The 27881-nt window shown below is 35.8% G+C and overlaps 1 protein-coding gene and 1 long non-coding RNA gene across 4 annotated transcripts in view; both read right to left on the reverse strand.

The window, feature by feature from the left end:
- The window catches only part of TDRD3 (tudor domain containing 3), a 108076-nt gene that overhangs the window by 24361 nt on the left and 55834 nt on the right, over positions 1–27881 (reverse strand). For all 3 annotated transcript variants that reach the window (XM_030475584.1, XM_030475582.1, XM_030475583.1), the window contains 9 exons: positions 23015–23175; positions 20779–20920; positions 16001–16072; positions 15339–15488; positions 14484–14624; positions 13099–13255; positions 12627–12752; positions 4074–4912; positions 1930–2055 (listed from right to left, as the gene is read on the reverse strand). In XM_030475584.1, the coding sequence (XP_030331444.1) occupies positions 1930–2055; positions 4074–4912; positions 12627–12752; positions 13099–13255; positions 14484–14624; positions 15339–15488; positions 16001–16072; positions 20779–20920; positions 23015–23088 (1827 nt within the window). In that variant the 5' untranslated portion in view covers positions 23089–23175. The remainder of the gene's footprint in view (positions 1–1929; positions 2056–4073; positions 4913–12626; positions 12753–13098; positions 13256–14483; positions 14625–15338; positions 15489–16000; positions 16073–20778; positions 20921–23014; positions 23176–27881) is intronic.
- Positions 24499–26912, reverse strand: LOC115603607. Its single transcript, XR_003989906.1, has 3 exons — positions 26902–26912; positions 26720–26723; positions 24499–24584 (listed from the first exon to the last, which is right to left on the reverse strand). It is a non-coding gene; the product is annotated as an uncharacterized LOC115603607 (long non-coding RNA).

The following is a 27881-nucleotide window of genomic DNA, read 5'->3' on the forward strand; positions in this document are numbered from 1 at the left end:
AGGTCCTTTCCAACCCTTACGATTCTATGATTCTATGATTCTATAAGAACTTCATTTTGCATTTGTTGTGTGCTATGTAGATTTATGTACTAATACAAACACTGAGACAAACAAAGTGACCAGCAGTGCTCAGCTTAAAAGGCAAACCCGAGTATCAGAGCATGACTCCAGTGGGCAATTAAGAACTGCAAATACATAATGAGGATGAGGGTTAGCATCCAAACACAAAGAAGTGAAGAGCAAGGTCCTAATCAACTTTCTCCTGCAAAAATCCTACAGCTGCAAGGACCTTTTAGCAACAAAACTGTGAAACTTTGGAAAGAAAACATAAAGATGCTGTTTACTGTGAAGATGTTGATTCTTCCTATATAATTATCTAAATTCAGTTGTTTGAGTTTACACTATTCACCTAGGCTTCCTTGAGAAAGGTATCCCTCATTTCTGAATGGACTGAAAAGTCCTTGAAAAATCCTTATTTCTCCCCAGTAACAACTGAGGAAGCCTCAATGACTAGATCAGGATGAAGCACAATGTTAGAACTATGCTACTTCAGCAGCAGAATCCCCTATCCATACATTGTTCCACCAAGTTATGTCATCTTTAACAAACTAACTCTGAAAAGAAACCAAACCAACCTGGGGGGAACAAAAAGTGGTCCCTCTCATTTGACTCATCCTGTGGTTACATGACTGACAATCCAACATGGAAGGAGAGGGAAGAGGAAGACCACGAAGTTAGAGAGAGGCAGAAGAGACAGGAAGAATGGCCACTGCTTCAGGCTGGCACCTCACTACTAGATCAACTTATTCTTAACACCCAGCCAAGTTCTTAAGACTGTGATAACTAACTTTCAGAGGGTTTAAGTAAAATAAAAGCTGCTCCTCAAGACTGTAATCCAAAGCATGAAAAAAGGGCTGATTATTAACCCAGAAAAAGGGTCAAAATAAGTACAATCATACAATAAGAAACTAGCACCCTTCAGCTCAAAAACCAAAAAAAGTAAATTTTCATAGACGCAGCAATGCACCAGCTGGGAAAAGCTTCAGATATCTTTTTAAGTACAAAAAGGACATCTCAGAGGCCATTAAGGACATCTGAGAGCTACGGGCAACAAGACAGGTTAAAAGACCACTCGCAGTAGTTGACTGTTCAGCCTCTGCAACAGTAGTAACGTGGCCATATGACCCAGAGGTCAGAAATTAAAATAAGCACAGTCAACCCATCATTAAAGGATCAATATGCAAATACAAATACTTTTTGTGCAGCTCTTCATAGCAAGAGTAAACAGCAAAGAATTGTGCACTCCTGATTTTTTTTTTTTAATCAAAATGCAGTTCTATTTCCATGACATTCACAAATAAAGCCTTCTGAAATTTCCAACTTCCATGAGGCTAATACATTCTGAACCTCATAAAATAGATTGAGGCACACACCTCCGCCACAGCATTTGGCAAAGAAGAAGTAATTGAAATAAGAATAAAATCATGATACAAAATAAAATGATACAGATGTCTATTTTTAGCCATACATAAGTAGCAAAAACTTTCACAAAATAGTTTTTAAAATACTGTTTCCTTACCCTTACAGAACAACATGCAATGTACATGAAATAAAACAGAAAACTGTGTTGAATAGAGTAAGTAACACCTTTTAGAGAGAAAATATGCATAGAACTGTTTGGCTGACAGGTCAATTATTCAAACAATACACTTGAAATGTATTATACAAGAAGAATACTCCATGATAGTACACTTTATGAAGTTCCATATAGAAAACCAAAAGTTGACATTTTGTCCGTGTATTTGCTTAACTATTTTCCACACATGCAATTGGCATTCTTTGCATGAGTAGGTATTAGTTTCTGCAGGGTAACATATTTTGTACAGACTGCATAGTTTATATTTTTTAATACAATTTTTTATCACATACCCATGTGTCTGCATGAACAGGCCTGATGTTGCTGAGAAGCACCTCTTCATAATTTCCATAATCACAGAATTTAACAACTGCAGTTGTCCCAGAAGAATGGAGAGCTTCAATTTCTGCCCGGTAGAACTTAAAAGAGAAATTTTCAAAGGTCATAAAATACTACCTGAAATATCACAAACAGCTTAACAACTGCCTTTTCATATATATACATGTGTGTGTGTATGTGTGTGTGTATATGTGTGTGTGTGCGCATATATATATTTAGTCTTAGTATTATACTTTGAGTAATATTTGTACTAGTTATTAAACTAGTACTAGTTATTAAACTTCCATATGGTAGAGTGCAAGGACATCGTAGAATGTATTTAGAATACTTATTGAGAAAATACGCAATTTATCAAAGTAGACTGAACAGTTAAAAGACTTGTTTTAATTTCTCTGAAAGCACAACAAATTCATCACTAACAAATGCTACTGTATACAGGGAAGTGTTACTGTAAGACTTTTTCTTAAAAATACACTTATCACCAAGTGTCTATCAGCCATCTAGACTGTACATACTAATATATACCTATTTTAACACAATGAAATATGATAAAAATATGATAAAACTGCCCCTTCAGAGTCCTTTTTCTAAACACTTGATTTTTTGACATTTATACAAACACAGATCAGCTTTCTTGAAGACATTCAATCACTTTTATGCTACTGAACACAAAGAAATTACTGCCTCCTAATATGATTAAGCTCAGTACTATACTTCATCATCACATTTCAAAGCTGTCCTAGATAGGAGCAGCAGCACTTATAACTACCAAAAAACCAATAACACTCAAAAAAACCCCTCTTCTAATGTCATGAACACTTTTCAGGTAGCAGTCTGGCATTACCTCATATCTACTTATACATTCATGTTTTCCAGAATTTCAAAAACTCATCTCATAGTAATGCAAATGTGCTTCTGAAAACAGGAAACAATTCCACAATTTGCCATTATATTTCACACTAATCCATCCATCCAAGCTACATATTCCTATTTTAGAGAGCCAATACACTATATGTTGCCCCATCAAAAATTCTGCATGCCTTATTATGTTATAGTCACACAAACAAAAGACACAAAAATAAAGTCATGCTGCTGAGCTAACACTGTCTACTTCCTGTAAAAAAGACACCCCCCCTAAACATTAAATAAATAAACAAAAAGACAGAAAATGGTGTGAATAAAACCTATTCAAAGAAGAATATTTCAGATAGTTCTCAGATTATCAGAAAGGGTCAAAAACTGAAGAAACTACCCAAGAAGAGTGACAGAGAACTCCTGAACAGATAATAACATATCAAAAGAAGAACAACATCAAACTTTCCTAGCTAAGGAAAAGATGAAAGAAAAGGGTCTTGCTGCAAAAGAAACCTTATTAACAGGAAAAACAGCTAAAGAGGAAGTATTTAAACTTTCAACAGGAAAACAAAACTACCATGCAGCATAACTCACTTGTTCCACAAATCCTTCAGCTAATAGTCCACTCGTGATAATAAAAAATAAGCCTTTTGCTGTTTCCTTTTTGTAATGATTGAAATAAAAGAGGGATTTTTATCTGTGGTTTTTTTTTGTTTTTGTTTTTTTGTTTTGTTGTTTTTTTTTTTTTTTTTTTAAACAACCCCACTGCTGCAGACTCTGGCCTTGCCTTGCACTCGTATAGGTTGCACACTGACTTATTCTAGAAAAAGGCATTACACATCTACCATTACAGACTATTCTAGATGGCACAGAAACCTTCTATTGTTCCTTGGGAAAGAATATGAGCACCAAGATCCATACTCATACCCCCAGATTTTCATCACTTAAGTCAAATGCTTCTGTTAGGAGCTCGGTCATCCTAAACTCCCCCTGAATGAGAGAAACAATCACCTCCAAGATGACTTAATTTATGCACTTAAAGCTTCATGCAATGAATATAAGCGACAAATCTCCTAAATACAATTTAAAAATAGAACAAGAAATTAGCAAAGAAGCAAGCACACTAGACACCTGTGAACAAAGTCCATGTCTCTGTGCTAGCACCATAAATACCCACATGTATGTATGTAAGAAAACATTAAAAGGCACAAATTGAGGTACTTCTCGTTTTGCAAAGGCATACCTTGTTGTCTTCCCAATAAAGAGCCAAACATTCATCCCCTGGTCTCCAACTTTTCCCATACTCCACATGAATCGATGGTTCTAATATTTTCTCTGGTTTGATGGGCCCAGATCTCCTTTTGGGACCGGTGTTGTAATACAACATTTTATCATCAAAAGATGGGATCATAGTGGGTCCTGATGACTTGATAGGTCCTACTCGTCTACCTTTCTGATGATGCTCAGTATCTCCATTTGGTACAGCATTAAAATTATCAGTTCTACCAGGATTTTGGTAATCATTATTAACACCAAAATGTTGCTCACTTCTTACCATAAAGGCTTCACTACTTATTGTTCGTGCTTTCCTATCACAAAAATTTTCTGAATTGTGTATTTGGTTTTCCCTTTTCCCACGTTTCTGGTTATTGTTGTCTGTAGTATCTTGAGCAACAGAGTTCTCCTTGAATTCTGTGAACGACACCCCTTTTCCTACTCTGTTTTGCATATTGTTATCCCTTTTTTTGAAAGTAATATCACTCTGGTGAGTGGCTATGGGATAACCCAAATCCTTTGGCCTATCATTTCTAGGATAATGTCTGTCACTTTTATTTTTTTCATCTGTCCAATGTTCTAAAGAGCTGTGCCTTTCGGGACCTCTGTTTCTTGGTAACCCACCACTTTCCAAAGCCTGCCTTGAATTTTGAATATCCCTTTGAAAACGAGGGGGCTTCTCATTCCTTGGTTGTCTCATGTCATTGCGAGAAATGTGTCTTGAATGATTCTCTTTGATGCCATTCTGTTCTGTATTCATAACTTTATGCTGTACTTGATGTGGTGGCTGAAATGGCAATTTTGGTTCTACAAAGAAAAAAGTTATTTCAATTATTAACATACTTCACACAAACATATTTTAGAAATAGCGTTTCAGGCCCTAACTGATAAAGCAACAGTATTATTTAGAAAAAGTATGCAGTATTTACCTTTGTGATACAGAAATGGAATGGTACACGGAAAATTTAGCAGAGACATTTGAGCTGTAGTTCCTAGTTATTGGAAAACATACACTACTTTGGGCTATACTTAGAACCAAACCACCTACCAGTATGAGAAAAGCTGGGCATACATTTCCAGGAGGTTACTTATTTCTCCCTATGGACATCAATAGCTCGCTTGAATAAAAGCCCTTTAAGACAGAAAAACGTAATTCCAACATGAAGAAAGGAAGAGGGAGGAAAATGAGGAGAAAAAAGGAATACCTGAACTGAAACTTTCTGTAAAAATAACTTGTTAAAAGCTATTCAGTATAAAAGACAAAGGCAAGAAATAAAAGTGATAAACACAGCAGACAAACCGTAGATAACGGGAATAGTAAGACCAGAACTCAGGAGACCCCGATGAATGAGCCATAACAAACTGCTCAAGCATTACTTTCAAGATATTCAACCAGGACTCTAACTGATGAGAAGAAAAACAAGATTATCACGGATCTCATGAGAAAAAGCAAACTTGCTAAGGGATGCTGGGAGGAGGGGAATTGTGGGGGTCTCTGAAACTTCTTATAGAATTGGGGGTTTTTTTAGGCAAACGTGGAATTTTTAGCGGGATGTTCAGGTGAAGAGCCAAAGGAGGGAAAAGAGCAAGATGAATCCAGGAGGAATAAGCATGAGAAAATAAAGAAGGATGAAACAGAACACCTGCAAGCAAGCCAGCCCCTGGTCAATACACTTGCCAGGCCAACACCTGCATGTGATCACTGTACCCTGTCTCTTGTCCTTATTGAATTCTGTTTCTAAATATCTTCTCTGTGATTAAGTTCTCTATTGTGTGTGTGAGGGGACATGTTTTAAACCTGCTGGTAAACCTGAGATAGGATAGCTGCTAAGGTGGAGCAAGAAAGACCTGGCAGTTGAATACTGGAAAGACTATGGGTCTGAAGACCAGCTATCTGAGAGACCACAGGTCTGGGCTCAGATACTGGACAGACCTCAGTAACTCTGCCCATGTAACCCTCCTGCAAATTTTCAGGTTAGGCAGCAAGCTGAACAAAAGGTGGGTACCAGAGGTAAACAGTCTAGGGGCCATGAGAAACCCATGTGAGTATGTCCATGGCTGGGTATGAGATCTGCTAGCGGACTTTGAACTTGATTGAAAAGGAAAGCATAAACCCATCAGAGGGACTCATGTTTATATCACAGAACAGTTTGGGTTGGAAAGGCCCTTAAAGATCATCTAGTTCCAACCCCCCTGCCATGGGCAGGGACACCTTCCATTAGACCAGGTTTCTCAAAGCCCCATCCAACCTGGCCTTGAACACTTCCACAAGGGATGGGGCAGCCACAACTTCTTGGGGCATCCTGTTCTAGTGCCTCACCACTGATCTTTAAGGTCCCTTCCAACCCAAACTGCTCTATGATTCTATGACGCTACCATGTAAAAACAACTAGGGGAACAAAAAAAAAAGCCCACACATCACACTGGTGATATGACTGGTTTACCTCAAGCATTAACTGTTAAGTTGGAGGACAGAAATTCAAATCTGAAAGCATAGAAATGTCCTGTCTCTTTGGGGATCTCTGGGGCTGGGTCCCTAAGAGTTTTGGGGTGTATCCTTCTGCTTGCAATAAATGCTCACTTTCCACTGAAGTCCTATTCTGAGGGACATCTGCATGAAGATTTAATGAGACAGTATGAAAACCTCTGCCAAAGAAAATTGTTTGCAAACCCTCCTACACAGTCAGTACCTCTGGTTGTCACTTATCTCCTGCAGACAACACTGGCAATAGAGAATATAAGGGTAGCTGCTACTAAATTAGGCAAGATGCTCAGATACAGAGTGTGCAGAGGCAAAGAGTCCATGTGATACTGATATTATACAGCATCATTCAAACCACCACAAGAGTATGAACTGTAGTTATAGGTTGCACATTTGAAGAAGAAAACTGACAAATGAGTTTGCTGAGAAGAGAGAGAAAGCAGTCTGGGAAAAGTCTTTGATGAGCAGCTAGAAAAGCTCTGGGCCAATGCTCTAACCAAAACCATCATTTTGTTTCTTACAGCCTACCCCATTTAACAACAAATAAATAAGTATGATTAACAATTTGATCTTTACTTGAATCTTTCAAAAGCTTTTGTGGCTTTGGATCCTGAGCAGATGGAAACACCAGCCTGTTCTCAGTCCCAAAGAATTGAAGAGAGGAAGTGTCTGAGACATGCCTGGTTCGCAGTATTTTGTCCATTATTTCTTAATTCTACAGTCAGAGCTCTTGGCACTGTTTTGTTCTCCTGATAATCCTTGTGTTTACTTATTTAAGCTGGCAAGAATGGATGAACTGTTCCTCATAACAGAAGAAAAATAAGATGATGATTAATGGAAAAATCTTTTGTGTTCAGTAGCAGAAATAATCCAAGTGCAAGCAAAGGCGGATAGTTGACAGCAATTTTGCTTACTATGTCTGTTATCTCTCACTGTCAGCAGGTTTTTCTTGCCAACCAAAACTCAAAACTACTTAATTTCAACACGAAAATATTTTCATAGGTGTCACCAACCACTCACACTTAGAAAGAAGTATAAAACTATGGGTTTGTGTTAGTTCTTTGCATATCATTTAAATCAAGTATGTTTAGTATACACTATGTTTTACAACTAAAGAACTAGCAGATAAGGGGAGACAGGTATTTAATGCTTTTGACAGCTAGAATTACTTAACATTTCATTAACTGTGAAAAAAGGAGATGAAACAACTTGCTTTCTAATAACTAATTCATACTTCTTAAAACTAAACTAAATAAATAAACAAACATACATTTAAAACCCCCCAAAAGTTTAGCATGCTGTCTTATCTCTAAAAAGGATCAGAAGTACCTCCTAAACAAAACACAAAGGTATTTCGATTCACAGATGTGTTTCTTGGTCTAAATCCAACAATGAAAAGGTACCAAATCAGAGCTAACAAGTTAAACAACTGTTCTAGGTTCCTGTTCACAAACAGAACCACCTGCCCTGGTTACTGCAAATCCAGAAGTGAATTTAGAAATTCTCAACAGTACCAAGGCTTCAGGTGCAATTAGAAACACTAGATGAGAAAGCCAGGGAGAGATGCACAGAGAAAAGCAAATCAATCCTCTGCGTACTTGAGATGAAAAAAAAAAAAGAAGATGATTCTTCTTTTCAGACACTTTCTCCCCAGATCACGTCAGTAAACCTTGAAGAAAATGTGGCATGACACAGAATTAAATAAATATTTATCTCAGTTCAGCAAAACTGCCTTTTGTTTTCGCTTCTGCATAGACTGTCAGCCCTTTAGAAGAAATTACAGTTTGCTTGAAGTGTACAGTAGTCTAATGCTCACGATAATGATAAATATGGCCATTCCAGGTAATCATATCCATCAATGTAATAGTAGGGGTGTGCTCATTTATTCAAAACCACTATCCCTACACAAAGGTCAGCTCTCTGAATAGCTAAAAACAGACTGTGATTTTAGAGATATGGGATAGGAAGGGGGCAGAAATACTGCAGAACAATCAATCTTTGGTTTATATTGAGTGGAGGCTGTACTACGCTACATACAAATGCAGAAAAACCTGCCTGCCCTGGCCTTGCTTAGTACAGTTACTGTGCAGGAAAATCGATGAAGAGACCTTATACTTGGCTATGTAACATTACATATTTGAGTTGTTTCTAGCAGTTTCCCTGGCTTGCCTTTCAGTTCTGACCACTTCTTTTCTAATACTAAGAGAGAACTACATGTCTCTACTGCTAACAACTGACAGGAGGATCAAATGAAACAAAAAAGCAGCTAGTAATTTACATCTTGTTTTCTGCAAACACTTGGATGCAGGCTTCACGACTTACGAGAGTTCACAGTTTTAAGTATAATCACCACAGATACACCAGCAATCTGAAAGCACTGTTAACACTCGTGTCATCTCAGTTTGCATGGAACTTCAGGCAACTAATAATTAAGAATTTAAATGAGATTATTTTCAACCACAGAGGCATAAAAATGGCAGAAAAATAGCACTTTCAATAAATTATTTTTAAGATGTGTTTGAATTCATCAGACTGCACAGGTTTTTTTTTCCTCAAACTTGGCAAAGAGAAAAAGCACTTCTAAAGAGACAAGAAGCCTGCAACTCAGCAAACGCCTGTGTACTTCTTGAAAAATCCATTTGAAGTATACTCTGCAAGTTAAAAATAAAACCTGGCATAGAAAGAGAGGCACGATCCTACAGGCTGGACACATTCAGTAAGAAAACAAACTAACAAAACAAAACTGAGCAACCACTTTAAAACCAATTGACTTCCAAACACCAGACAGTAAAAGAGCATGCATTATTACTTTTTCAGAAGGAAAATACTTCAAAGTTTTCAAAAAATAATCAGAACACTTTGTGAAATCTTCAAAATGCTAACAAGTTCTTTTTCCAGAGAAGCACAACTCAGGAATAGTACACCAGATTGCATATTGATCATTCGGATAACACTAAAAACTGCAACATACTGCTAAAAAATCCACAAACCCAAAAACCCTGTGTGTCACGTTAGGAAATATGCCAGAACTGTTGGCAACTGAAAGAGTACAAAGCCTTTACAAAGTTGTCATAGAATTACATTTTTCTTCTTATGACATTTATGGGTCTTTTTATTTTTATTTAAGAGGGGAAAACCACAAAAAAGCAAAGTATATTTACCTTTCAAACACAGTATGCTAATATAACCTTTTTTTTTTACTCACATACCACTATGCTTTATTACACTACAGTATGTTGGCTGCATACATGTACTAAACCCAAAGGATCATAAAAGTTCCCCTAAGCAAACATTATCAACCAGTAATATCATTTTAAAAGAAGCAAGTCACTGATATCACAGTTCTTGGTAAATTTCTTTTACTTACTTAGTATAAAACTACTGACAATATGAAAAGCATATATCCCACAGGAACTATTTCTATTATTTTTCCTTTAAATGTCATTCAGTCACACATAAAAGCCTTCCCTAATCTGCCAATACAAGCACAAATCTTAACCAAGGAAAAATCAATGTTTGTAATGTGAGAGAAACATACTACCACTGTTTTCATTTCTGTTCACTGTAAAAATCTGAACTCACCTTTGGTAAGCAAAATGAGTTGCCAAAAGATCTCTCAAGCATAATTCCCTACATATGCTTTTGAAAATGAGATTGTATTTATTACCTAAATGGTTTACAAAATTGTATCAGCTAATGAGAATGTCTGTGTTATTAAATATATTTTAAATTAATATAATTTAATACATTTTACATTTCTGACAAATACAGTGAATACTCATGATATAAACATGTGATCTACAACTAGCTGCATTTCATAAAGCAAGCTATAAACTTGTGGCTACGCACCATAAACAAATGATAAATAACATGCATAAGAAACGGAACTCTCGTAACTTTTTTGTTCACTTTCTACAAACTGTTTTAGTAAGACCTAGACCCAACTCAAATATAAAACAATATTTAGCTATAAAATCATTTATTTTGCAGGCAAAACACAACAAAACATTGTTGCAATGAAACTCAACCTAGGTACAGCAACAACATAGTATTTGCTACCAAAAGAACTGTAAGCTATCAGATTTATAAGCAAATGCCTTTCTGTTCATAAAAACATAAACCTTATCACATCATAAAAACGTTTAGTGAACTCTAAAATGGCTCACAGCGCATCTAATTCTACTACCAACAGCAAAAGAACCTGGGGTTTACTAGCACGTTCATTAACTCCTGAGCCCATCTGTTGAGCCAAGTTTTCCAACAAAGCTTGTATCCTTTTTCTTTGCTGCTCTTTCCTCTTTTTTGGACAAAAACATCCTTAGTACAGCTCCAAGAACTGAATCTCTAGACTACTATGTTTCCTTCCACCTGAATATGTTGACCTTTAGTTGCTGCAGGCTGCAAGAAATATTCACACTAATGCGAAGTGCTTATGCAAGTAGCAACTGTAAGCGTGCAGCTTCGAAGCTCGAAAGATAAAAAAGATAATAAATAAGAAATATGGCATGTATTCAATGGAGAGTGGATAGTCCTAATAATTCTCACAGAAAACTGGGGTTTGATGCACTGACAGAGTCTACATGGCTTCATGTTTTCTAATTCAGTAATGGCTCTCAAACACAACTAACCTTAAATTCACTGCTACAGCAAAAAAGGACAGATATTTACACTTTTTAAAAAACATATAAAGTACAAACAAAAATAATACATTTAACAAAAAATCTCTCACTAGACTAACCAGAGTGATGGGGACGTTCTACCTGTATTTCGGATGCAGGTGCCTACTGACATTACAGCCATTCATACCTTTCCCAACAGGGCAACTTGTTCACTTTCATTTACTACAAGCCTGTTTTCCACTTTTTCCATATTACCTTTTCTCTTTTTATATCCCAAATCCAGTGAAAATACACAAAGCAAGAATTCATTATTAACAGTCGATGATGACTGCTTTGGAAATTAAGTTAAAAAAATAATTACATACAAATGCAGCCATTCCTTAAATGCATTCACTCCTTAGAAAGCTTAAAAATATCAAACAATTCATATAAACTACTATGACCTTTTTTTCACCCTTTATGAAAAGTGTCATTTTGTAGAGAGAAAAAAATTACACCTCTATCACAAAACCTTCATGTTAAATAATGGAAGCAGGTATTTTCATTTCGTGTTGGCCACCGAAACACCTCCAAGGCCAAATCCAAAAGAAAAAAAATGATCTCCATTTATTACTCAGTTTACCATGAGTTTTACTTTAATATTACATCAGCCTATAGAGACCTCAGGGTGTATGGAGTTTCCTCTTTTTTCTTTTAACGCACCTGTTAAAGTTTCTGAAGTACTGCCCGATTTAGACCTAAAACAGACATCCTGATACATAGACTACATTCTTGTATGGCTTCTTCAGAAAGAAAAGTAACTAAAAGGACATTAAAGAAAAATCCCAGGTCTTCTGGATTAAATCCAAGGGACTATCTGGCTTCCCTCTTTCTAAAATCCTACCTTTCCCTCAGTCCTTAACAGTTCTTAAACAGGAAAACCAGGCGAAAATAGCTGTGTAGAAATTTACAGCAGCCAAAAAGTTGTGGTTTGGTTTTGTTGTCCCCCTCCCCTCCCCCCAAGAGAGGGGCAATACAAAACCAATTAAGGTTATCACAATTACTAAACTCTTCATTGGGCAGCATGCCAAATGTGCTGCTTACTGAGGAAAGAGGACTGAGGTTATTACCTTTTATTTAATGGACTTTCATGTTGTTCAGAAGTTGTGAAAGTCACTTCATTTCAAAATTACTGACTTTTAGACATCTAAGCCTGAAACAAACACTCCAAGCTCTTCCATATACAAGACAGATGAACAAACCACCACAGTTTGATTTATTTGAGCTTTCTTCAAGGAGAGGAATTGCCCTCTAGCCTCCTCGTTTTTACACAGCTAACTGTGGAAGAAGTTCTAGGAACCATCTTTTAGATGACAAAGATAGGAAAGAATTCCGCTAACACATTCCAACTGGTTGGAATACATTAATTTAAATAACTTACCCTCTACTGTTAGAGTACCCATTTTGGATTCCAAGAAATCAAACAGTGTGCTTGGTGCAGATGGCCTGGCATTTCCTAGCTCTTCTTCATCTTCAGGTCTAATTCGGCCTCGGCCCTTCCCTTTACCTGTAAACATCAAAAGTTACTTTGTGAGTGGGAAATAAATTAACAAGAAGTGTACACAATTTTTCATTTGGAAAATGTTTTTATTTTCTATTAAAGAAAAAATGTATGGACAAAATAGATATAAACATTTTCCATTTAAGGATATTCAAATCTGTGACTTCAAAAATTTTGATAAGAATACAATACACAGAGGCCTTTTCCAAGTATTTGCTTTACATTTGTGATGCATTCTAACTTGCAGGAAAAAAACATGCAGATACACCCTTTTATAACTACATTAGTAATCCACCATATACAATTCCTTTGCTTGTAAACACTGTTTTAAAGATCTCTTTGCATGTTTTACCTCTAGGTGGTGGCCCCTGAATGGGTTTCTGTTTATTGTTGTTCAGAAGAAAATTTAATGCCGCCTCTAGGCTATTACTGTTATCCATAAGTGCCTGTCTTGCTGCTTCTTTGCTGAAACCCATCTCTGTTATGTGTTTTAGAGCCTTTTCATCAACCTGAAATAAACAGTACACACAGAACTAATCATAAGATACAACAAAGACTCTATAAAACCATCAGATTTGACCTTAATTTTCATTTATTTTTAACTGAAACAGTACTTCATATTTCACTGATGGTAATTATTCCAGTCTCATGTAAGATCTTCACATACGATCTCTCTTAGGTCCAAACAAATGGCTAGTAGAGGGGTTTTTTTTAACATTATTATTATGATGATTTTTAATTCAAGAGTTTTCAGTTCTCATATTATGCAGGTTTCAAGCACTAATTCCCCTAGCCTACCTCTTCCTTCACTGCACACTGGAATAGGATGACAGGCTGTAATATACTCTCTCTGAGATGAAAACTAAAAGGTATCTCTCAAAGTAATACCAGTATAAAAACTAGTCATTTGTTTCTGCTTGAACTCTTTCACAAATTTTACAGACAATACAAAACCCGGTTATATATTTCTTTAAACATGAAGAAAATATAATCACTAATGGTTCTGTAGAAGCAAGCAAAGAAATACAATCAATCTGCTTCCACAGAAATACAGGCTTTCTTATTCTAAACATCATAGAACATGATGACAAAAAGGTAAAGCAGGAATCACAGAGCATTCATTACAGAAAATAATCTTACATGTACACTGTGCTTTAAAGCACTCAAGTGAGAACTGCCTCTTCTAGTGCAGACAGTCCTACATGCACTAAACATGAAATGGGACTAAGCCCTCTGTCCTTTCTCATCTGATACCCAAACAAACGATGCCAGTTAATCATTTACTGCAATAACTGTAACCAAATACATTCTTCATCGGAGTCCCATGAACATTCGTTATCCATTGCTTTAATATCTTAAAATCTTTACTTATAACTTAAGCAGATTTTCTATGTATGCTTAGTGGGTTCATATTTCCTTCTTCTGAACAGCACCTACATATGGTAAATGACATAATGCTAAGCTTTGGTAAGTTGGAAGTACTGCCATTTTACAGTGCAGTAAAGACAAGTTTTAAATTTTACTGGATAGGATAACATGGGTTTTGCAAAATTAAAAAATTAACACTGATACTCATAACAATCTCAGTAATGTACAAAAGCACTTTAAGTATTCTAAACAGACTTCAAAACAAATTGAAAGGAAAGCCATTATTCCTCAGGATCTTTTGGCTTTATTTTTGTTAATTTGGTTTTTAATATTACATGTTTAAAGTTCCTTTTAAGTCTTCTACCTTACCAGTTCTCGGTAGACACCTTCATTCTTTCCCTCAGGTTTTGTTATCTTCTCTTTCTGGAACAGTTCCCTGTTTCGATTCCCTCCAGCACTCACGCTGAGATTACTTCTGCTACTACCACCACCTCCTCCAAATGTCTTGGTCTTCAGATAAGCACAAAAAAAACATTTCAGTAAACAGAACTTAGGAAAATAACGCTTAATATTTAGCTAGTAGAAAAAGCACAGTAAATTTGATGCAGCGGTATTTTTCATGATTATGCTTTGCATCAACAAATAAAGCATTAATTTATACACATGCATTTATTATGCAGGCATTTTTTCCCCTATGCCCAAATGAGCCTGTAAAAAGAGGACATAATTCTAGGTTTTTATGTCTTACCAAGCAAATCTGAAAAATAAGCTAAAAGGAAAACTGAGGGAGGACATAAAAACTCTGACACGTTAGAACTAAACTTCCTAGCTGTTCTTTCAGACTGCATGAAGGGAATTATGGGGGGTTGAGAATTGTAAAAAGCAGATGAAAATTGATCACATGTATTTATTACTTAAATCTTGTTAGTTAAATTGTAAAAAAAATCTTTAAATAGTGGCATCAAATCAAAATCATATCTACAATAAACATTATGATGCGTTTAATTATTTGCTTTAGTAAGAATATACCCATCAATCCAAAATGACAACTTTTTGATTTATCTTTTTGAAGATATGTCAGTAGAATTATAAGCAGACAAGCATCAGAAAGCATTTGCCATTTAAGAAAGAAATACTCAAAATAACACGAAAGATAAGTGGAATTATCATCATGGAATTATCTTAAATCATAGTAAGCAAAATGCCATACACGTGCATTCTAACCTCCTTGCTCTTTGCTACTTCTGCAATAGCAGCTGTTCTCTGCTTCTCAAATTCATCATTGTCCACAACAGTTTTCACAGCATTTGTCATTTGCAGAGTCTTTCTGCGATCAAGGTCTCTGCTGTCCACTTGCGCATGAGATGAACATTTCTGAAAATGCAAAAGAAAGTTTTAATTAACTCTTCTGCCTAGTCTCATTTGAAAAAAATAAAGTATTATTAAAGTTAGAGTAGCACAACTTTACATAAAGAATATGATTGCAAAAATGTACACCTGTATGTCTTACATCTGTATGTCTTTACTGAAAACACACTCCTCTGGTCCACTAAAAAGGCCAAAAAGAACGAGTTTTACATTTTTAAGCTTAGTTCATGATGTAGTTATTATGATTCTTGTAAATACCTTTGGCATTTAAGAAAGGACTATGTTAGCACCTAGAAGGTCAGACCGGAAGAATCCAAGGCTCCACATATTAAATAATAATTTTAGTTTGAAATTAAGAGAAAAAACGTTAAATATAAACTGGCATAGCAAAGGGACATTTTTAGATCCAAGTCATCATGATCTAAGGTGTTTTGATAGCCTTTATCTAACTGGAACCAGGCCCTGTAGGTATCACGATACAGTTTTTTTATGAAATGACAAAGACAAGCATACTATACCTGCCCAAAAGGTACAAAAGGGGGAGGGCCACCTTCTGTTCCGATGTTACTCCTATTGTGTTTTGCTAAACTCTGTAAAAGAAAAATGGTGATTGATAAATTGTAAACATAAAACAGATTATATGGTAAATGTCTCTATTTCAGAATGTATACGAAACCTGCAAGATGAACATTTTAAGCATTAAAAACTAATGATAATACTTAAAATCCTGAGGCACTTAAGGAAAAGGTTGGATGAGGGGCAGGAAGATGAAGATAATTATGAAAATTTGCAAAATCAAGCACTGGCACAGGTTGCCTGGGGAGGTCATGGGGTCTCAATCCTTGAAGATATTCAGAAGCTGCCTGGACGTTGTCCTGGGCAACCAGCTCTAGGTGGCCTTGCTTAGGTGGGGATGTTGGGCCAGATGACTTCCAGAGATCCCTTTCAACATGCCATTCTGTGAAATTCATGAATCCGTGAAGAAGCAAATCTCGAAAGGATAAAACAGAATACAGCAATTCTAGATGTGAAGGCTGTGTGCAGGCTGTGTGTAGGCTCTCTCTAAAAAACACCTCTTTTTGCCACTGCTGGAAGCAAAATACTGTGCCAGTAGGAAATTTCCTATACAGCCTCATGAAAAACATGGTACATATACTAAACTGAACAGCAGACCCTTGCACTGCAAAGACCGTAACAATGAGACTAAAGATTACTGATAGGTACTATCTATAGAACAGAAGTACTCTAAACGCTCAGCCACAATCAGCGACCTACGCCTGAAAACAAAGCATCCTCAAATAATACAGGTTACTAGTCACCAACAACAGAAAAAAGATGAATTTGTAAAACACTGCATTAAAATATCTGGTCATAGTTGATACACTTTTTCTTTATGAATTGGGACAACAGCAGCAACCTGCAAGAAAACGAAATTCACTGAAAAAACTGACATTTGGTTATGTGTTCATTATTTCATATTACACAGCAGTATTTGGTTTCAGAAGTGGAAAAAAGAAGAACAGGTCCTTAATGCTGCTAAAATGCTTCAAAATTGCATTTCCTATAATGAATCTGTTTTATCATCTTCATTACTTATTGTCCCTTTTTTCCTACTGGAGAGTCATGCATGATTACATACATCATTTACTACTTCTCACTGGCAGAGAAAGTTTTAATTACTTAAGGCTATATATGACATTTACTTATATATTTATTACTCTGAGGTAAAACTGATTTAATTCCATCATGTGAGATATAGTATAAATGTTAATATGCTTTAAGCCATTAGACTATCAGAGAATTTCTTAAAATTAGTAAGAGATTCATTTGACTATCAAATCAAAAACTTTTGGTCCACTCTTTGCAAGTTAACCACTTTTATTCAGGAACTAGAGACCATTTTCCAAATAATTTATGGTTATTAATTCTTTTCAAGGGTGATTTAAAAAATTAAAATTCCTTTTCCTCATGCCTTGGAGCAAAAACCACTAATAAAGTAATTCAATAAATTATTAAAAACAAAGCACTTAGAAGTGTAGGAATCATAAAAATTTTCAGCTTTAGTTTCAATCAGTTCGCTTAGAATTATGACCTAATCAAGAACTAATCGCTGTAGCACGCTTATCATACCTTCCAGTACCTAGTAAGTGAAGCAGCAGAGTACAACAGTAATTTCTTGTCCAACCTGCTTTGCTTCCCCAGGGTATACAGACCCTCTAGGTCTAATAAACCCTACACCTCTTTTTGGATCTAGAGAAATGGAGGCAATTCTGGAATGAACTCCAGCACTGAATCAGATTATAATAAAAATATTTATACCATAGCCTAAGAACTTGAGCATTTGATCAAAGTTAATTCCTCATGACCCCTAATCAGGAAAAACATGGTTAAGTTTAAGGTCATCTTTTGTTTTTCCCTTCCCAAGTCAGAATCAAGGGAACACATACAAGAAAAGCTACTGCTCAAATATGTATTTTGGCAAATAGCAAAAAAGCACTTCAAAACTGCATATTTACTAGCATTTAGCTACATGGATTTTGAATCATTAACAATTTATTGCATGAAATTCTTATCCAGAATGGAAGACCTCTGCGTCATGGTAAGTAACAGCTTTGGCACTGTCTTCTCACGTAGTACGGTCTGCTGAGAAGTGAGAACAACTGCTATGGAAATTAAATTTCACTTTCTACAAATAAAAGCAAACTGGCAACAAGAACACTATTTTTTAAACTTACAATTAAATTTGCTTATAGCACAGCAGTAACTACCATTTACAATGAACTTTGTTGTAAATACATTTAGTATGCTTCTCTTACCCTTTCTGCTGTATTTGCATTGTGACAGTAAAAAAAAAAATTACCTAGGGGATCTCTTAAGAAACAAAGGTTTACAATCTGAAACTGAACTCCTAAATATTACATACTATTATACCTTCACATTTCTTTCTAATATGAATTATACCTAGAACTACTCCATTTCCCCATCAGGTACTCTCAATATTTAGACTCACCTCCACGAAACAGAAGAATCATTAAGTATACAGAGAACTTTACTTTTAGTTAATCTGCAATTTCACAGATTCTATGTTTTAAAAATGTAAGGGCCTACACTAAAACAGTCTCACCAATCATCTCAGCAACATTTGCTTCAGCTTTCGTTTCACATATTGTCTGATATTTTGATCAATAGCAATACGAAGTACTCTTCCTTCATAAGAAGGATACCAGCAATATCTCACAGAGACTGATCCTCACTGATTGAAACACCAGTCATGACCAAAACATGTTGTCACTCAAATATCTTTGAGAGTTGACAATAATCTTATTTGTCAACCATTCTCTTCTGTAAAGCTTTCTGAACAGGACAGAAACATAAAGTCCATGAGAAAGCTGCTATCAAAGTACATTTGGCTTCTATATACCTGTTTGAGCCCTATCTGTCTAGCTGTCAGTCCAGATATAGAATTGAAAGTACAATTTCCAGTGGCCATGCTTCCCCTGTCCAAACTGATCTCTTGTCACCCACAGCTTTTCTGACATGACCACATTCATGCCGGGAACCTGAACACGCTCTGTGAGCTGGTCAATGAGAAAAAGAAAACAATACTCTGGCAAACTGTAACATGGAACCAAAGAATTGAGGCGATAGCAACAAGCAATAGTTAACTTTCTGTATTTTACCTTACCAGAGTAAACGCGTGAAAACTTCATTACCTCTCTTTTAACCATATCGCATAAAGCCAACAGAACTTGCTAAAAAGTGCTGAAAGTTGTTGCAGTCAGCAGCACGCCAATGGTTATTAAATCGTTTCCTTCTTGTAAACAGAACATGTCTGAGTTATTTCTTGACACTGACCTCGAAAACAAATTAATATTTATAAAGCCACATTTATTTGTCAAAGCCCAGATAGAAGAAACATGAAAACAGACTGTCAAAAATATCACCAAGAAAGCTAACAAATTCTACTGACCCTTCTCTTACGAATTAGATGGCATTCTTGAGAATGCGTTAGTTCTAAGTGTCTCTCTTCCCTCCGATCAATCTTAAAACTTAGTGCCTTTTAACTGGAGAGAGAACTCACACGACTTCATACTAAACATGAATAAAAACAATAAAAAGGGATGTTTCTGCTGTTGGACCCAGAACCTTCTTTTTAAATAAACAGGCAACTTCATTTAAAACCAGGAATGTTTGTTTCAGGGTTGTATTTTTGGTTGGTTTTGGGTTGGTTTTTTTGTTTGTTTGTTTGTTGTTTTTGTTTGGGGTTTTTTTTGTTTTTGGGGGGTTTATCTGTTTTGTTTTGGTTTTGTTTTGAGTTTTGGTTTTTTTGGGGGGGGGGGAGTTTGTTTGGTTTTTATTTTAACAAACTATTTTCAAATATAAAAGCACAAAAGATATGCCAAACAGAATCTACTAGAATGGACACTCTGTAACTCAAATGTTCAAATAAGTTTTGGCACAGTTTGCTCAGATCTATAAAATACAACCAAACAACTGTGCCAAAATCAGCATCAGCATCAATAAAAGCAGTACTTTACACAGAAACGACCACTGTATTCATAAGCAGCAGCTCTGTTACAGACAGGGATGTAAAACTGCATGGTAGTAGTAGTGATAGCTTATCTGACAAGTACTTGGAACTGAAGGTAGCAGGGTAACAACCTTCCTGCCCTAGGAATTTCCACTCATTTGGGAAAAAACATATGAAAAAGTCTTCCTGCAGTAACTTCTATTCTATTGGGACAGGAACCAGGGTAAAACAGAGTAAAGGGTCTTACAAGCATTTATGGCTTATTGAAAGATTTTAAAACCTCCAATTTTGTCTTTCTAATCAGAAATGTACTCAAAGAACTGATGATATCTGCAATGCAAAATTCATATTTAAGATTACCAACTTCAATGCTTTCCACACACTTACAATATTCTTTTTTGTCTCAAAATATATAGTTTGCAGATGGCAACTGTAAAAGGCATAATTTTGTAATATTTTGATACCAAGCACACTGTTTAGGAAAGCAACAACCCATGACTGCACTAAAATAAATTTAGTACATTTGATTAATGTTTTCAGTCCTTGCAGAATTGGTTCCCATACAAAGATCATTTATAATTTCTTCATTTGCAACATTACACATAAGACCAATTCACATATATTTGGCTGCATTCCTAAAAATATTAGGACAGTACAGCGCTAAAATCTTATCATATCAAAGTTCACAGTCAACGCATTAGGCTTGATGTCATTAAATGTAACACACATGCTGCAAGACAGGCATTTCCAGTGGTGTTACCTCACCCTTTGTAATTCCCACTTTTCTATAAGATGCTCCACTTCACCTCCAAGAACTGCTGTGTTACTGTCATCCAACAGCAAGAATCCATTTCTCACTTCAACAATTCCTGAAAGCTTAATTTTTGTTCCAGGTGGAGTGTTCAGGCTAAAAATAGAAACAGAGCCAAATATTTAATCTATTTCATAAATACATCTATTGATACTCTGCTACCAAAACCATATACAACTCTAATCCTACTGTACTTCTAACATTGTCATATTTCATAATAAAAAATTAACATCCAAAACCTTTGCAATAATTCCTTCAATATGCACAAAACTTTTCAATAGTTTTATTGGAACACTTCCCATCCATTACATGAAAATGCCATACTGCAAATTAGATTCTAACAGAGATGAATGTTTGCAAATTGTCTGTTTGGTTAAAATCCAATTTAACAATACCAAACTAAGGATGTGATTTGTTTAGACTAAAAGAAAGTATCTTAAAGTCAGTTGTCTAAGCTCCTCATCCTAGGATGTATTTATAGTTAATAAAGGATCTCCAGATGGTTAATCATCTAATTTTAGACATTTAACTTCAGAGAAAACAAAGAACTGTTCAAAAAGAAGCTTCCCATACATTACTAACAGCCAGGACTGTACCAGAATAAATATTAAAACCATGCATCTTGTAGTGCTGCTTCTCTCATTATCATCTAAAAACATATGGATGCTTTCTGTGGTCAACTCCCATGAGGAGGTACCTTACCTTCTTTTCATGTGAATCTACTCTGAAAAACAACAGCAGCTGCATAAAAGAATCACACATCTCCAACCCGTAATTAAAATATATGACAAAGCAGCACAATCTGGAAACTGACTTTTCTTGTAAGAAACAGGACACAGTTATAATCTTTCAACTGAGACACAATAACCTCTTTATAATACACTAAGGTTATTGCTGCAATCACAGGACCATACCACATGGTGAGGAACATTCACAGAGGAGTCAGTCCATTTCAGCACTACTGGCATTAACCTTAGCAATATTAATGGATTTTTGGTATTGTTCTGATAAAAGAAAATGAGATCAGAAAAAACACACAAGAAAAAAAATTAACATTATGCAAAGAATGGGAGGGGGAAACCCTAGTAATTAAGAACTTAATTTTAAGGAAAACTGTGATTCTTACGTACTGAATTCAGTACTATGTACCAAGACAGTACATTATTCCAGATTAAGAGTTCATCTTCAAACCTGAAACAACCACATGCAACACAAATTTTCATATTTGAAAAGAAGCGCTCACAACATTACTACAGAGTGAGGAGCTTTCTGACATTTTTAAGCTTTTATCTAAAAGCTTTTAAATTATATCTTCTGCTTGGCATTCTAGGTATTTTGTGATCTAGAAATCTACTTACACAGGAGCCTGTTTGCCTTCCTCGTCTGTTCTCTTTACAGTCACATAGTAATATGATATTTCTAAGTTTTGCTTGCTCAAGCTAGAATTAAAATATCATTAAGTGTTCTACCTTTTAAGACAGCACTCTAAACTGCAAGCTTGCTCCTGCTTAGAAGGAGCAGTTTAACAGTAAAAGATGACATTCAGAAATGACATATGTATTTCTATCTAACTGTTGCAGCTGCAGATAAAGAGAAAAAGAAGATATTTTTTTAAGTCGAAGTAAACTGAAGTGAAAAGCAAAGCACACCATGACTCCAGAGACTAGACACTGGAGATAATTTTCAGCATCTTCATTACCAAACAAAACCAAAAAAATACCAAGTTCAACAGGAATTAGCTCTCTTACCCTTCATTTTTAACTGAACAAATATTTACTAATTCAACCCAAGTTGATGTCTTGCCCATGGTAAAGCAGCACTAGTTTCATTAACTTAGATGTGCCAGACCTGTGACACTCCTGCTACCAAAGTCAGGCAAAAGATCTGCTACTACTAAAAACTGGGAATTTAGCTCAAGTTTGCACACATCCAAAATGCTGTATGCCCTGTCAACTCGGACTCAGCAGATGGCTGCAAAAATCCACTTTCTTCCTTTATGTACTTCAGCATAAACAGTAAAGTACATTCATATACACCTTCGCACGCTGAATTTAAGGTTCTCCTTTAGATAAGGAATTGAGAAGGAAGCCTGTTATGTCAAGTAATTTTTCCACACATTACTAAGGACACTTTCGTTATTTTAAGGACATTCAAGCATCAAAGTAAAAGTTTATTTTCAAAGCTGTTCACCTTATTTTTGACATGCTACTGTATTCTATAGCTGTGCAGCTTGTGTGTCCATCGGTCATCTGTAAACGTAACATTCTGGGAGCAGCCTGAGATTCTTCATTATCCTTTGGTGCAGCAACATTACGTATTTTCTGTATTTGCAGAACACATGGCCCTTCCAGCTATATATGCAAAACAGAAAAGACAAAACTGTTAACACCATTAAGCAAACTAACTGTAATATCTAGACACACTAACAGATGCCCCCAAGCAAAGGAAAGTGTAACTTGACCAGGCAGTCACGTTCAATTTCTATCACTCATGTACTGTATGTTCTAAAGCATCATCAAAACGGCTTTTTCAGAGAAACAGTTGTGATGCTTCTCTGTGATACTGGCTATGGAAGAGAAGGGAATGAAAAGACTTGGGGGAGCACACAAGCAAACAAAACCACAGATACTGTCACTTCCAGCATCCTATGGAGTACAGGTAAGACTTCACATGCTGTACTGCACGGTCTCATTGACAAAGTGTTCTAAAGAAATAAAAAAACATCTTTGAAGACCATCTGGTTGCATCGAAGTACATTTCAAGTACAAACTCTCTGTAAACACTAACCAGAAACACCACTTCCTCAAACAGTGGTGCAATCAGAATGTAACAATCTCAAGAGACATCGCTATCTGTTGGTTACCTAAAAATGCAGCACATCCTCCTATACACACCACAGTTTATGCTACAAAAAAACCAAACAAACCCCAAACCCGACCAAACCAGTGCATCACATTTCAGATACAGCTTAGTACAGTCATTCTTATCCCCCCTGAGAAGTAAAACTGATCTCTAGTAGCTAAAAAACAACAATAAAGAAGTAGTGCATGTTTCATCTGCTTCTTCCCTTTGAGAATCAGAATAGGTAGCCCAGAACATAAAATGAGAGCAGATAACCAGGAGCTGAAATGAGATAAATTAGAGGATGCAGAAACAGGAACTTTATTTAGGATGAGAACAGAAGAGAAAGGAAAGTTGTGAGGAAGAAATTCCAAAGTATTCTGGAATACCAACAAAGCATGAAATTCTATTAACGGGAGGAAGAAAACAGTCACTAAAAGGAACAAAAGCAGCACTCTACAGAGTTCACTTCTTAAACAGTTTTTTGATTTTGAGACAATAGCCAGTAATAAAAACTAAAATTTTGATGAGATTTTCCTATTCTTGACACTTTTAAATAAATTTAAAATTCGAAGGCACCTGCATTCTTTATGACTTCAAATCAAACCATGGAAGATACAGTATTCTGGATGGAGGATTTTTCAAAAGCTGAAGATTTGTTTATCTGAAATCTAGTGAAACTTGAAGCTTTCTTATCTTTTTCCTTCAAAACTGACTATTTGAAGAGGAGAGCATAAATAAGAACAACAGTATTTTTAGCAAATGCTGAGTGAACCTTATTTCTTTCAATGATAATTAATAATAATTAAAAGACCAACTCGGTTTCTCATATGAATGGAAATTCCCCCCCCCCCCCTTTATTTCAACAGAAGCAAATCTAGATAATCTAATGTATAGTACGAAAACAAGTTCCCCTCCTCTACCAGTTAACTTCAGCAAAGCTGAAAAAAAACCAAAAACCACACAACTCAGTAATTCTCTTTTAGATTTTTTAAGAATGATGATTTCTATAGCACTGAATGACCCACAGTGCCACACTTATGGGTTGCTTCAGTAGAAGTCTACTCTGGTCATGAATTAACGCTAAGAGATTTAACACTATACAATGTGTTCAAAGATGAAGCACTAAGCAACTGAGCAGCATTTCTAGTTAACCACAACTAGGTTTGCCACTCGTCAGAATAGTAACTTTCCTACGATGGCATTTTCCTTCGCAAATATCGAGTAAATTCTAGTTCTAAGTACTTGCTTTTGGTTTTAAACAATTGTTTGGTAGATCCCTTACAAGATCAGGAGTACAAACAAAAGAGGGCTAGGCTAATTATGAATATACACGGCAATATGTTCAGGGGTTTGTGTCTACAGTGTCAAGCATACACCACAATAAAGCAGAGCTGCACCGTTGTTGGACAACAGTGTCTGCTTCTTTAACAAAGAAAATTACATGTCACTTCAAAAAACAGTGCAAAATGAGAATGGAAGTGTGTACTTTTCTTAAACACACACATTAACACCACAATTATTTTAATGGACTTAACCAGGACCTTAAGTATCTACATCTCCCAGGCCCAGCTCAGCTCATTTTCCCTCTCATCACATAAAATGAGCACATGGTGACAGGAGGGGAAAAAAGTCAGTATTCCCACAGAACAAGGCCAACCATCCCTAGATTCCAGGTGAATCCAGAAGACTGCCAGTACTTTTTGTGTGGACTATTTTAAAGCGTCATTGTGAGAACGAGGATGGGAAAAAAATAATATAGTAAATAAACAAAAATAAAGTCAGTTACGGTCAACAGGTACGCTTACACATTTAATCAAGAGTCAGCCAATCTCAAACCTCTTCAGCACTCAGGTGCTGAATGATATATACAAAAAGGTGAGACAAGTTTTCTTATCCAACAAAAATTTCTTGTAAATTATCAAGCACCCCAAGTAGCAAGGCTGGTTATATCCTGACTATAATGTTGTGAGTTGCCTTCCATTACAAAAATGCAGCCTTCAGTTCCCTTACTAACACTTTGAACACTTCCAAGAGTAATGTTGAATAATATATCAGACAATACTTACATCACCTAGGAAAAGGAAGAAAGAGAAAACATTTCAAGACATCAGCCAGATAAATTTAATTATTTCTAAAAAAACAGACAATGTTTGGCTTGTGATTAAAGCAAGTTCTTTCTTTCAACACTTCTAGAACATGTAGCCTTTAAAAAAAGGGACTGCAATTTGACAACACTGTAATAAAATCTGGAATGAAGGGATATGTGATTTGCAAAGATAAATGGCTTTGTAAAGGTTTGTACATTTTACAGTGTTTTGTAAAGGTTAATGGCTATTCAGCATACCAAACAGACAAGAGTGAAAAAAGTAATAAATGAAATACACAGATACAGAAACCCTAACGGCCTATCATGAAGACCCAACTTCTTAAAACACTGACTGATGGTGTAGTGTAATTCAATGGCCCATCAAGTCTAACATTTCTGTGCATCTCGTGGAAAAGACCAAGCTTACCCCAGCATGGGCACAAAGGCTAGACACAGAAAGGCCACAGAGATGATTAAGAGACTGGAGAATCTCTGCTGTGAGAGAACTGAAGAATGACAATGGGCACCAAGTGAAACACAGGAGGCTCCAGCTGTCTGGACGTTACCCTGGGCACCTGTGTATAGGTGGCCCTTGAGCAGGGGTGTTGGATCAGATGACCTCATCAGGTTCCTTCCAACCTCAACCACTCTGTGATCCTGTGACTGTTTTCTTGCATACAATCCCTGTTATTATTTAGGTAATGCCTTCATTCTTAAGTAGTACTGTTGTAGCTTGTTTCTGGACGTAGCTCAAAGTTATTAAAATATCATTCACCCAAGTCTAGTGAAGTTTATAAGCTACTTCAACATGAAGAAACTAATTTAACTACTTACATGACATCACACTCAGGAAAAAAAAATATCCCCAAGTTAGAGATAAGATACCCAGTAGCTGGCTAATAATTTTCAACAAGTTTTGCAATTATAGCAAATAGACTATATTCTACTGGTTTCAAGACTGTTACTGCACTGTCTTCCTAAAGGCACTGCTTGGACACACTCAAACTGGTCAGAACCCAAAAACTAGTCAGCCTCTCACAAAGATTTAGTTTATTACATCTAACATATACTTTTTCCATATACTTTGTTCTTTTACAACCAAAACAAAACCCACCACCAAAAAAACCTGTAGGACATCAAAATCCACGAAGAGACACTGAAGGCAACAAAGCAAAGTTAGTTATATTAAACTAATGAAACAGAAAGTGGGAAGCATATGAGTAACCTTAAACAGGAATTGGAAACATTATATTTTAGTTATAATAATATATATTCACAGTATATAACATATTATTATATATAATATACATATAAACATACATTAACATATATAATATATACAATATATAGTTATATAATATATATTTATTAAGTTATATTTTAACAGCTTACCATCAATCTGACGGTACTCAGAAAGCATCTCTCTGAGCTCAGAAATGAAATCCTTTCTGAATGCTGCTTTGGGAATGAATGTTTCCATTGTAATGGAACACAAATTCTCAAAAGAAAACCAGTTACGCCTTAAGCATAACAACACTACTAAATTATACCTTATAACTTTATATTCTTTTCATTTTTATTCTATTAATACTTAACGTATATTTATGGTATATAGTCATCTAAATTGAAATGGGAGAGTAGAGCTTTTTCAAATCCTATGCAGATGTGGCCATCTTGTGGTTAATGCTGGTAGTATTATCTTTTTCTTAAATCAGTAGAAAACACAGCTATAAATGAGTGAATAAGACATTTCTGTGTATTGCTGACTGAAGCTGATAACCACCTATAATGGTCAAATACCCATGTTGTTTCACACTGGGTCGCTATGCCAGCTTTTATGCAAATACTTGCCTATTACACTAATACTACAAAATAAAGTTATTTTCTATGCAAGATGGAAATACATCATATGTTCTCAAGACACATAAATATTACTGATCCTAGTTTTGGATGAGAAGAACAATAGCAGCATATAATTTCTGTCTCCTGAAGCATTTCTGAACCACAAATGACTACTTTCTACTAACAGATTATATTAAGAAGTCTCTCCTGCCCCAACTGTACTTTTTACTTGATTAAAGCAAATCCTCTCCTTTGTAAACATGTAGTTCTGTAACATAAAAGCTA

Source organism: Strigops habroptila, chromosome 2 (genome assembly GCF_004027225.2).
Source record: "Strigops habroptila isolate Jane chromosome 2, bStrHab1.2.pri, whole genome shotgun sequence".
Lineage (NCBI taxonomy): Eukaryota > Metazoa > Chordata > Aves > Psittaciformes > Psittacidae > Strigops > Strigops habroptila.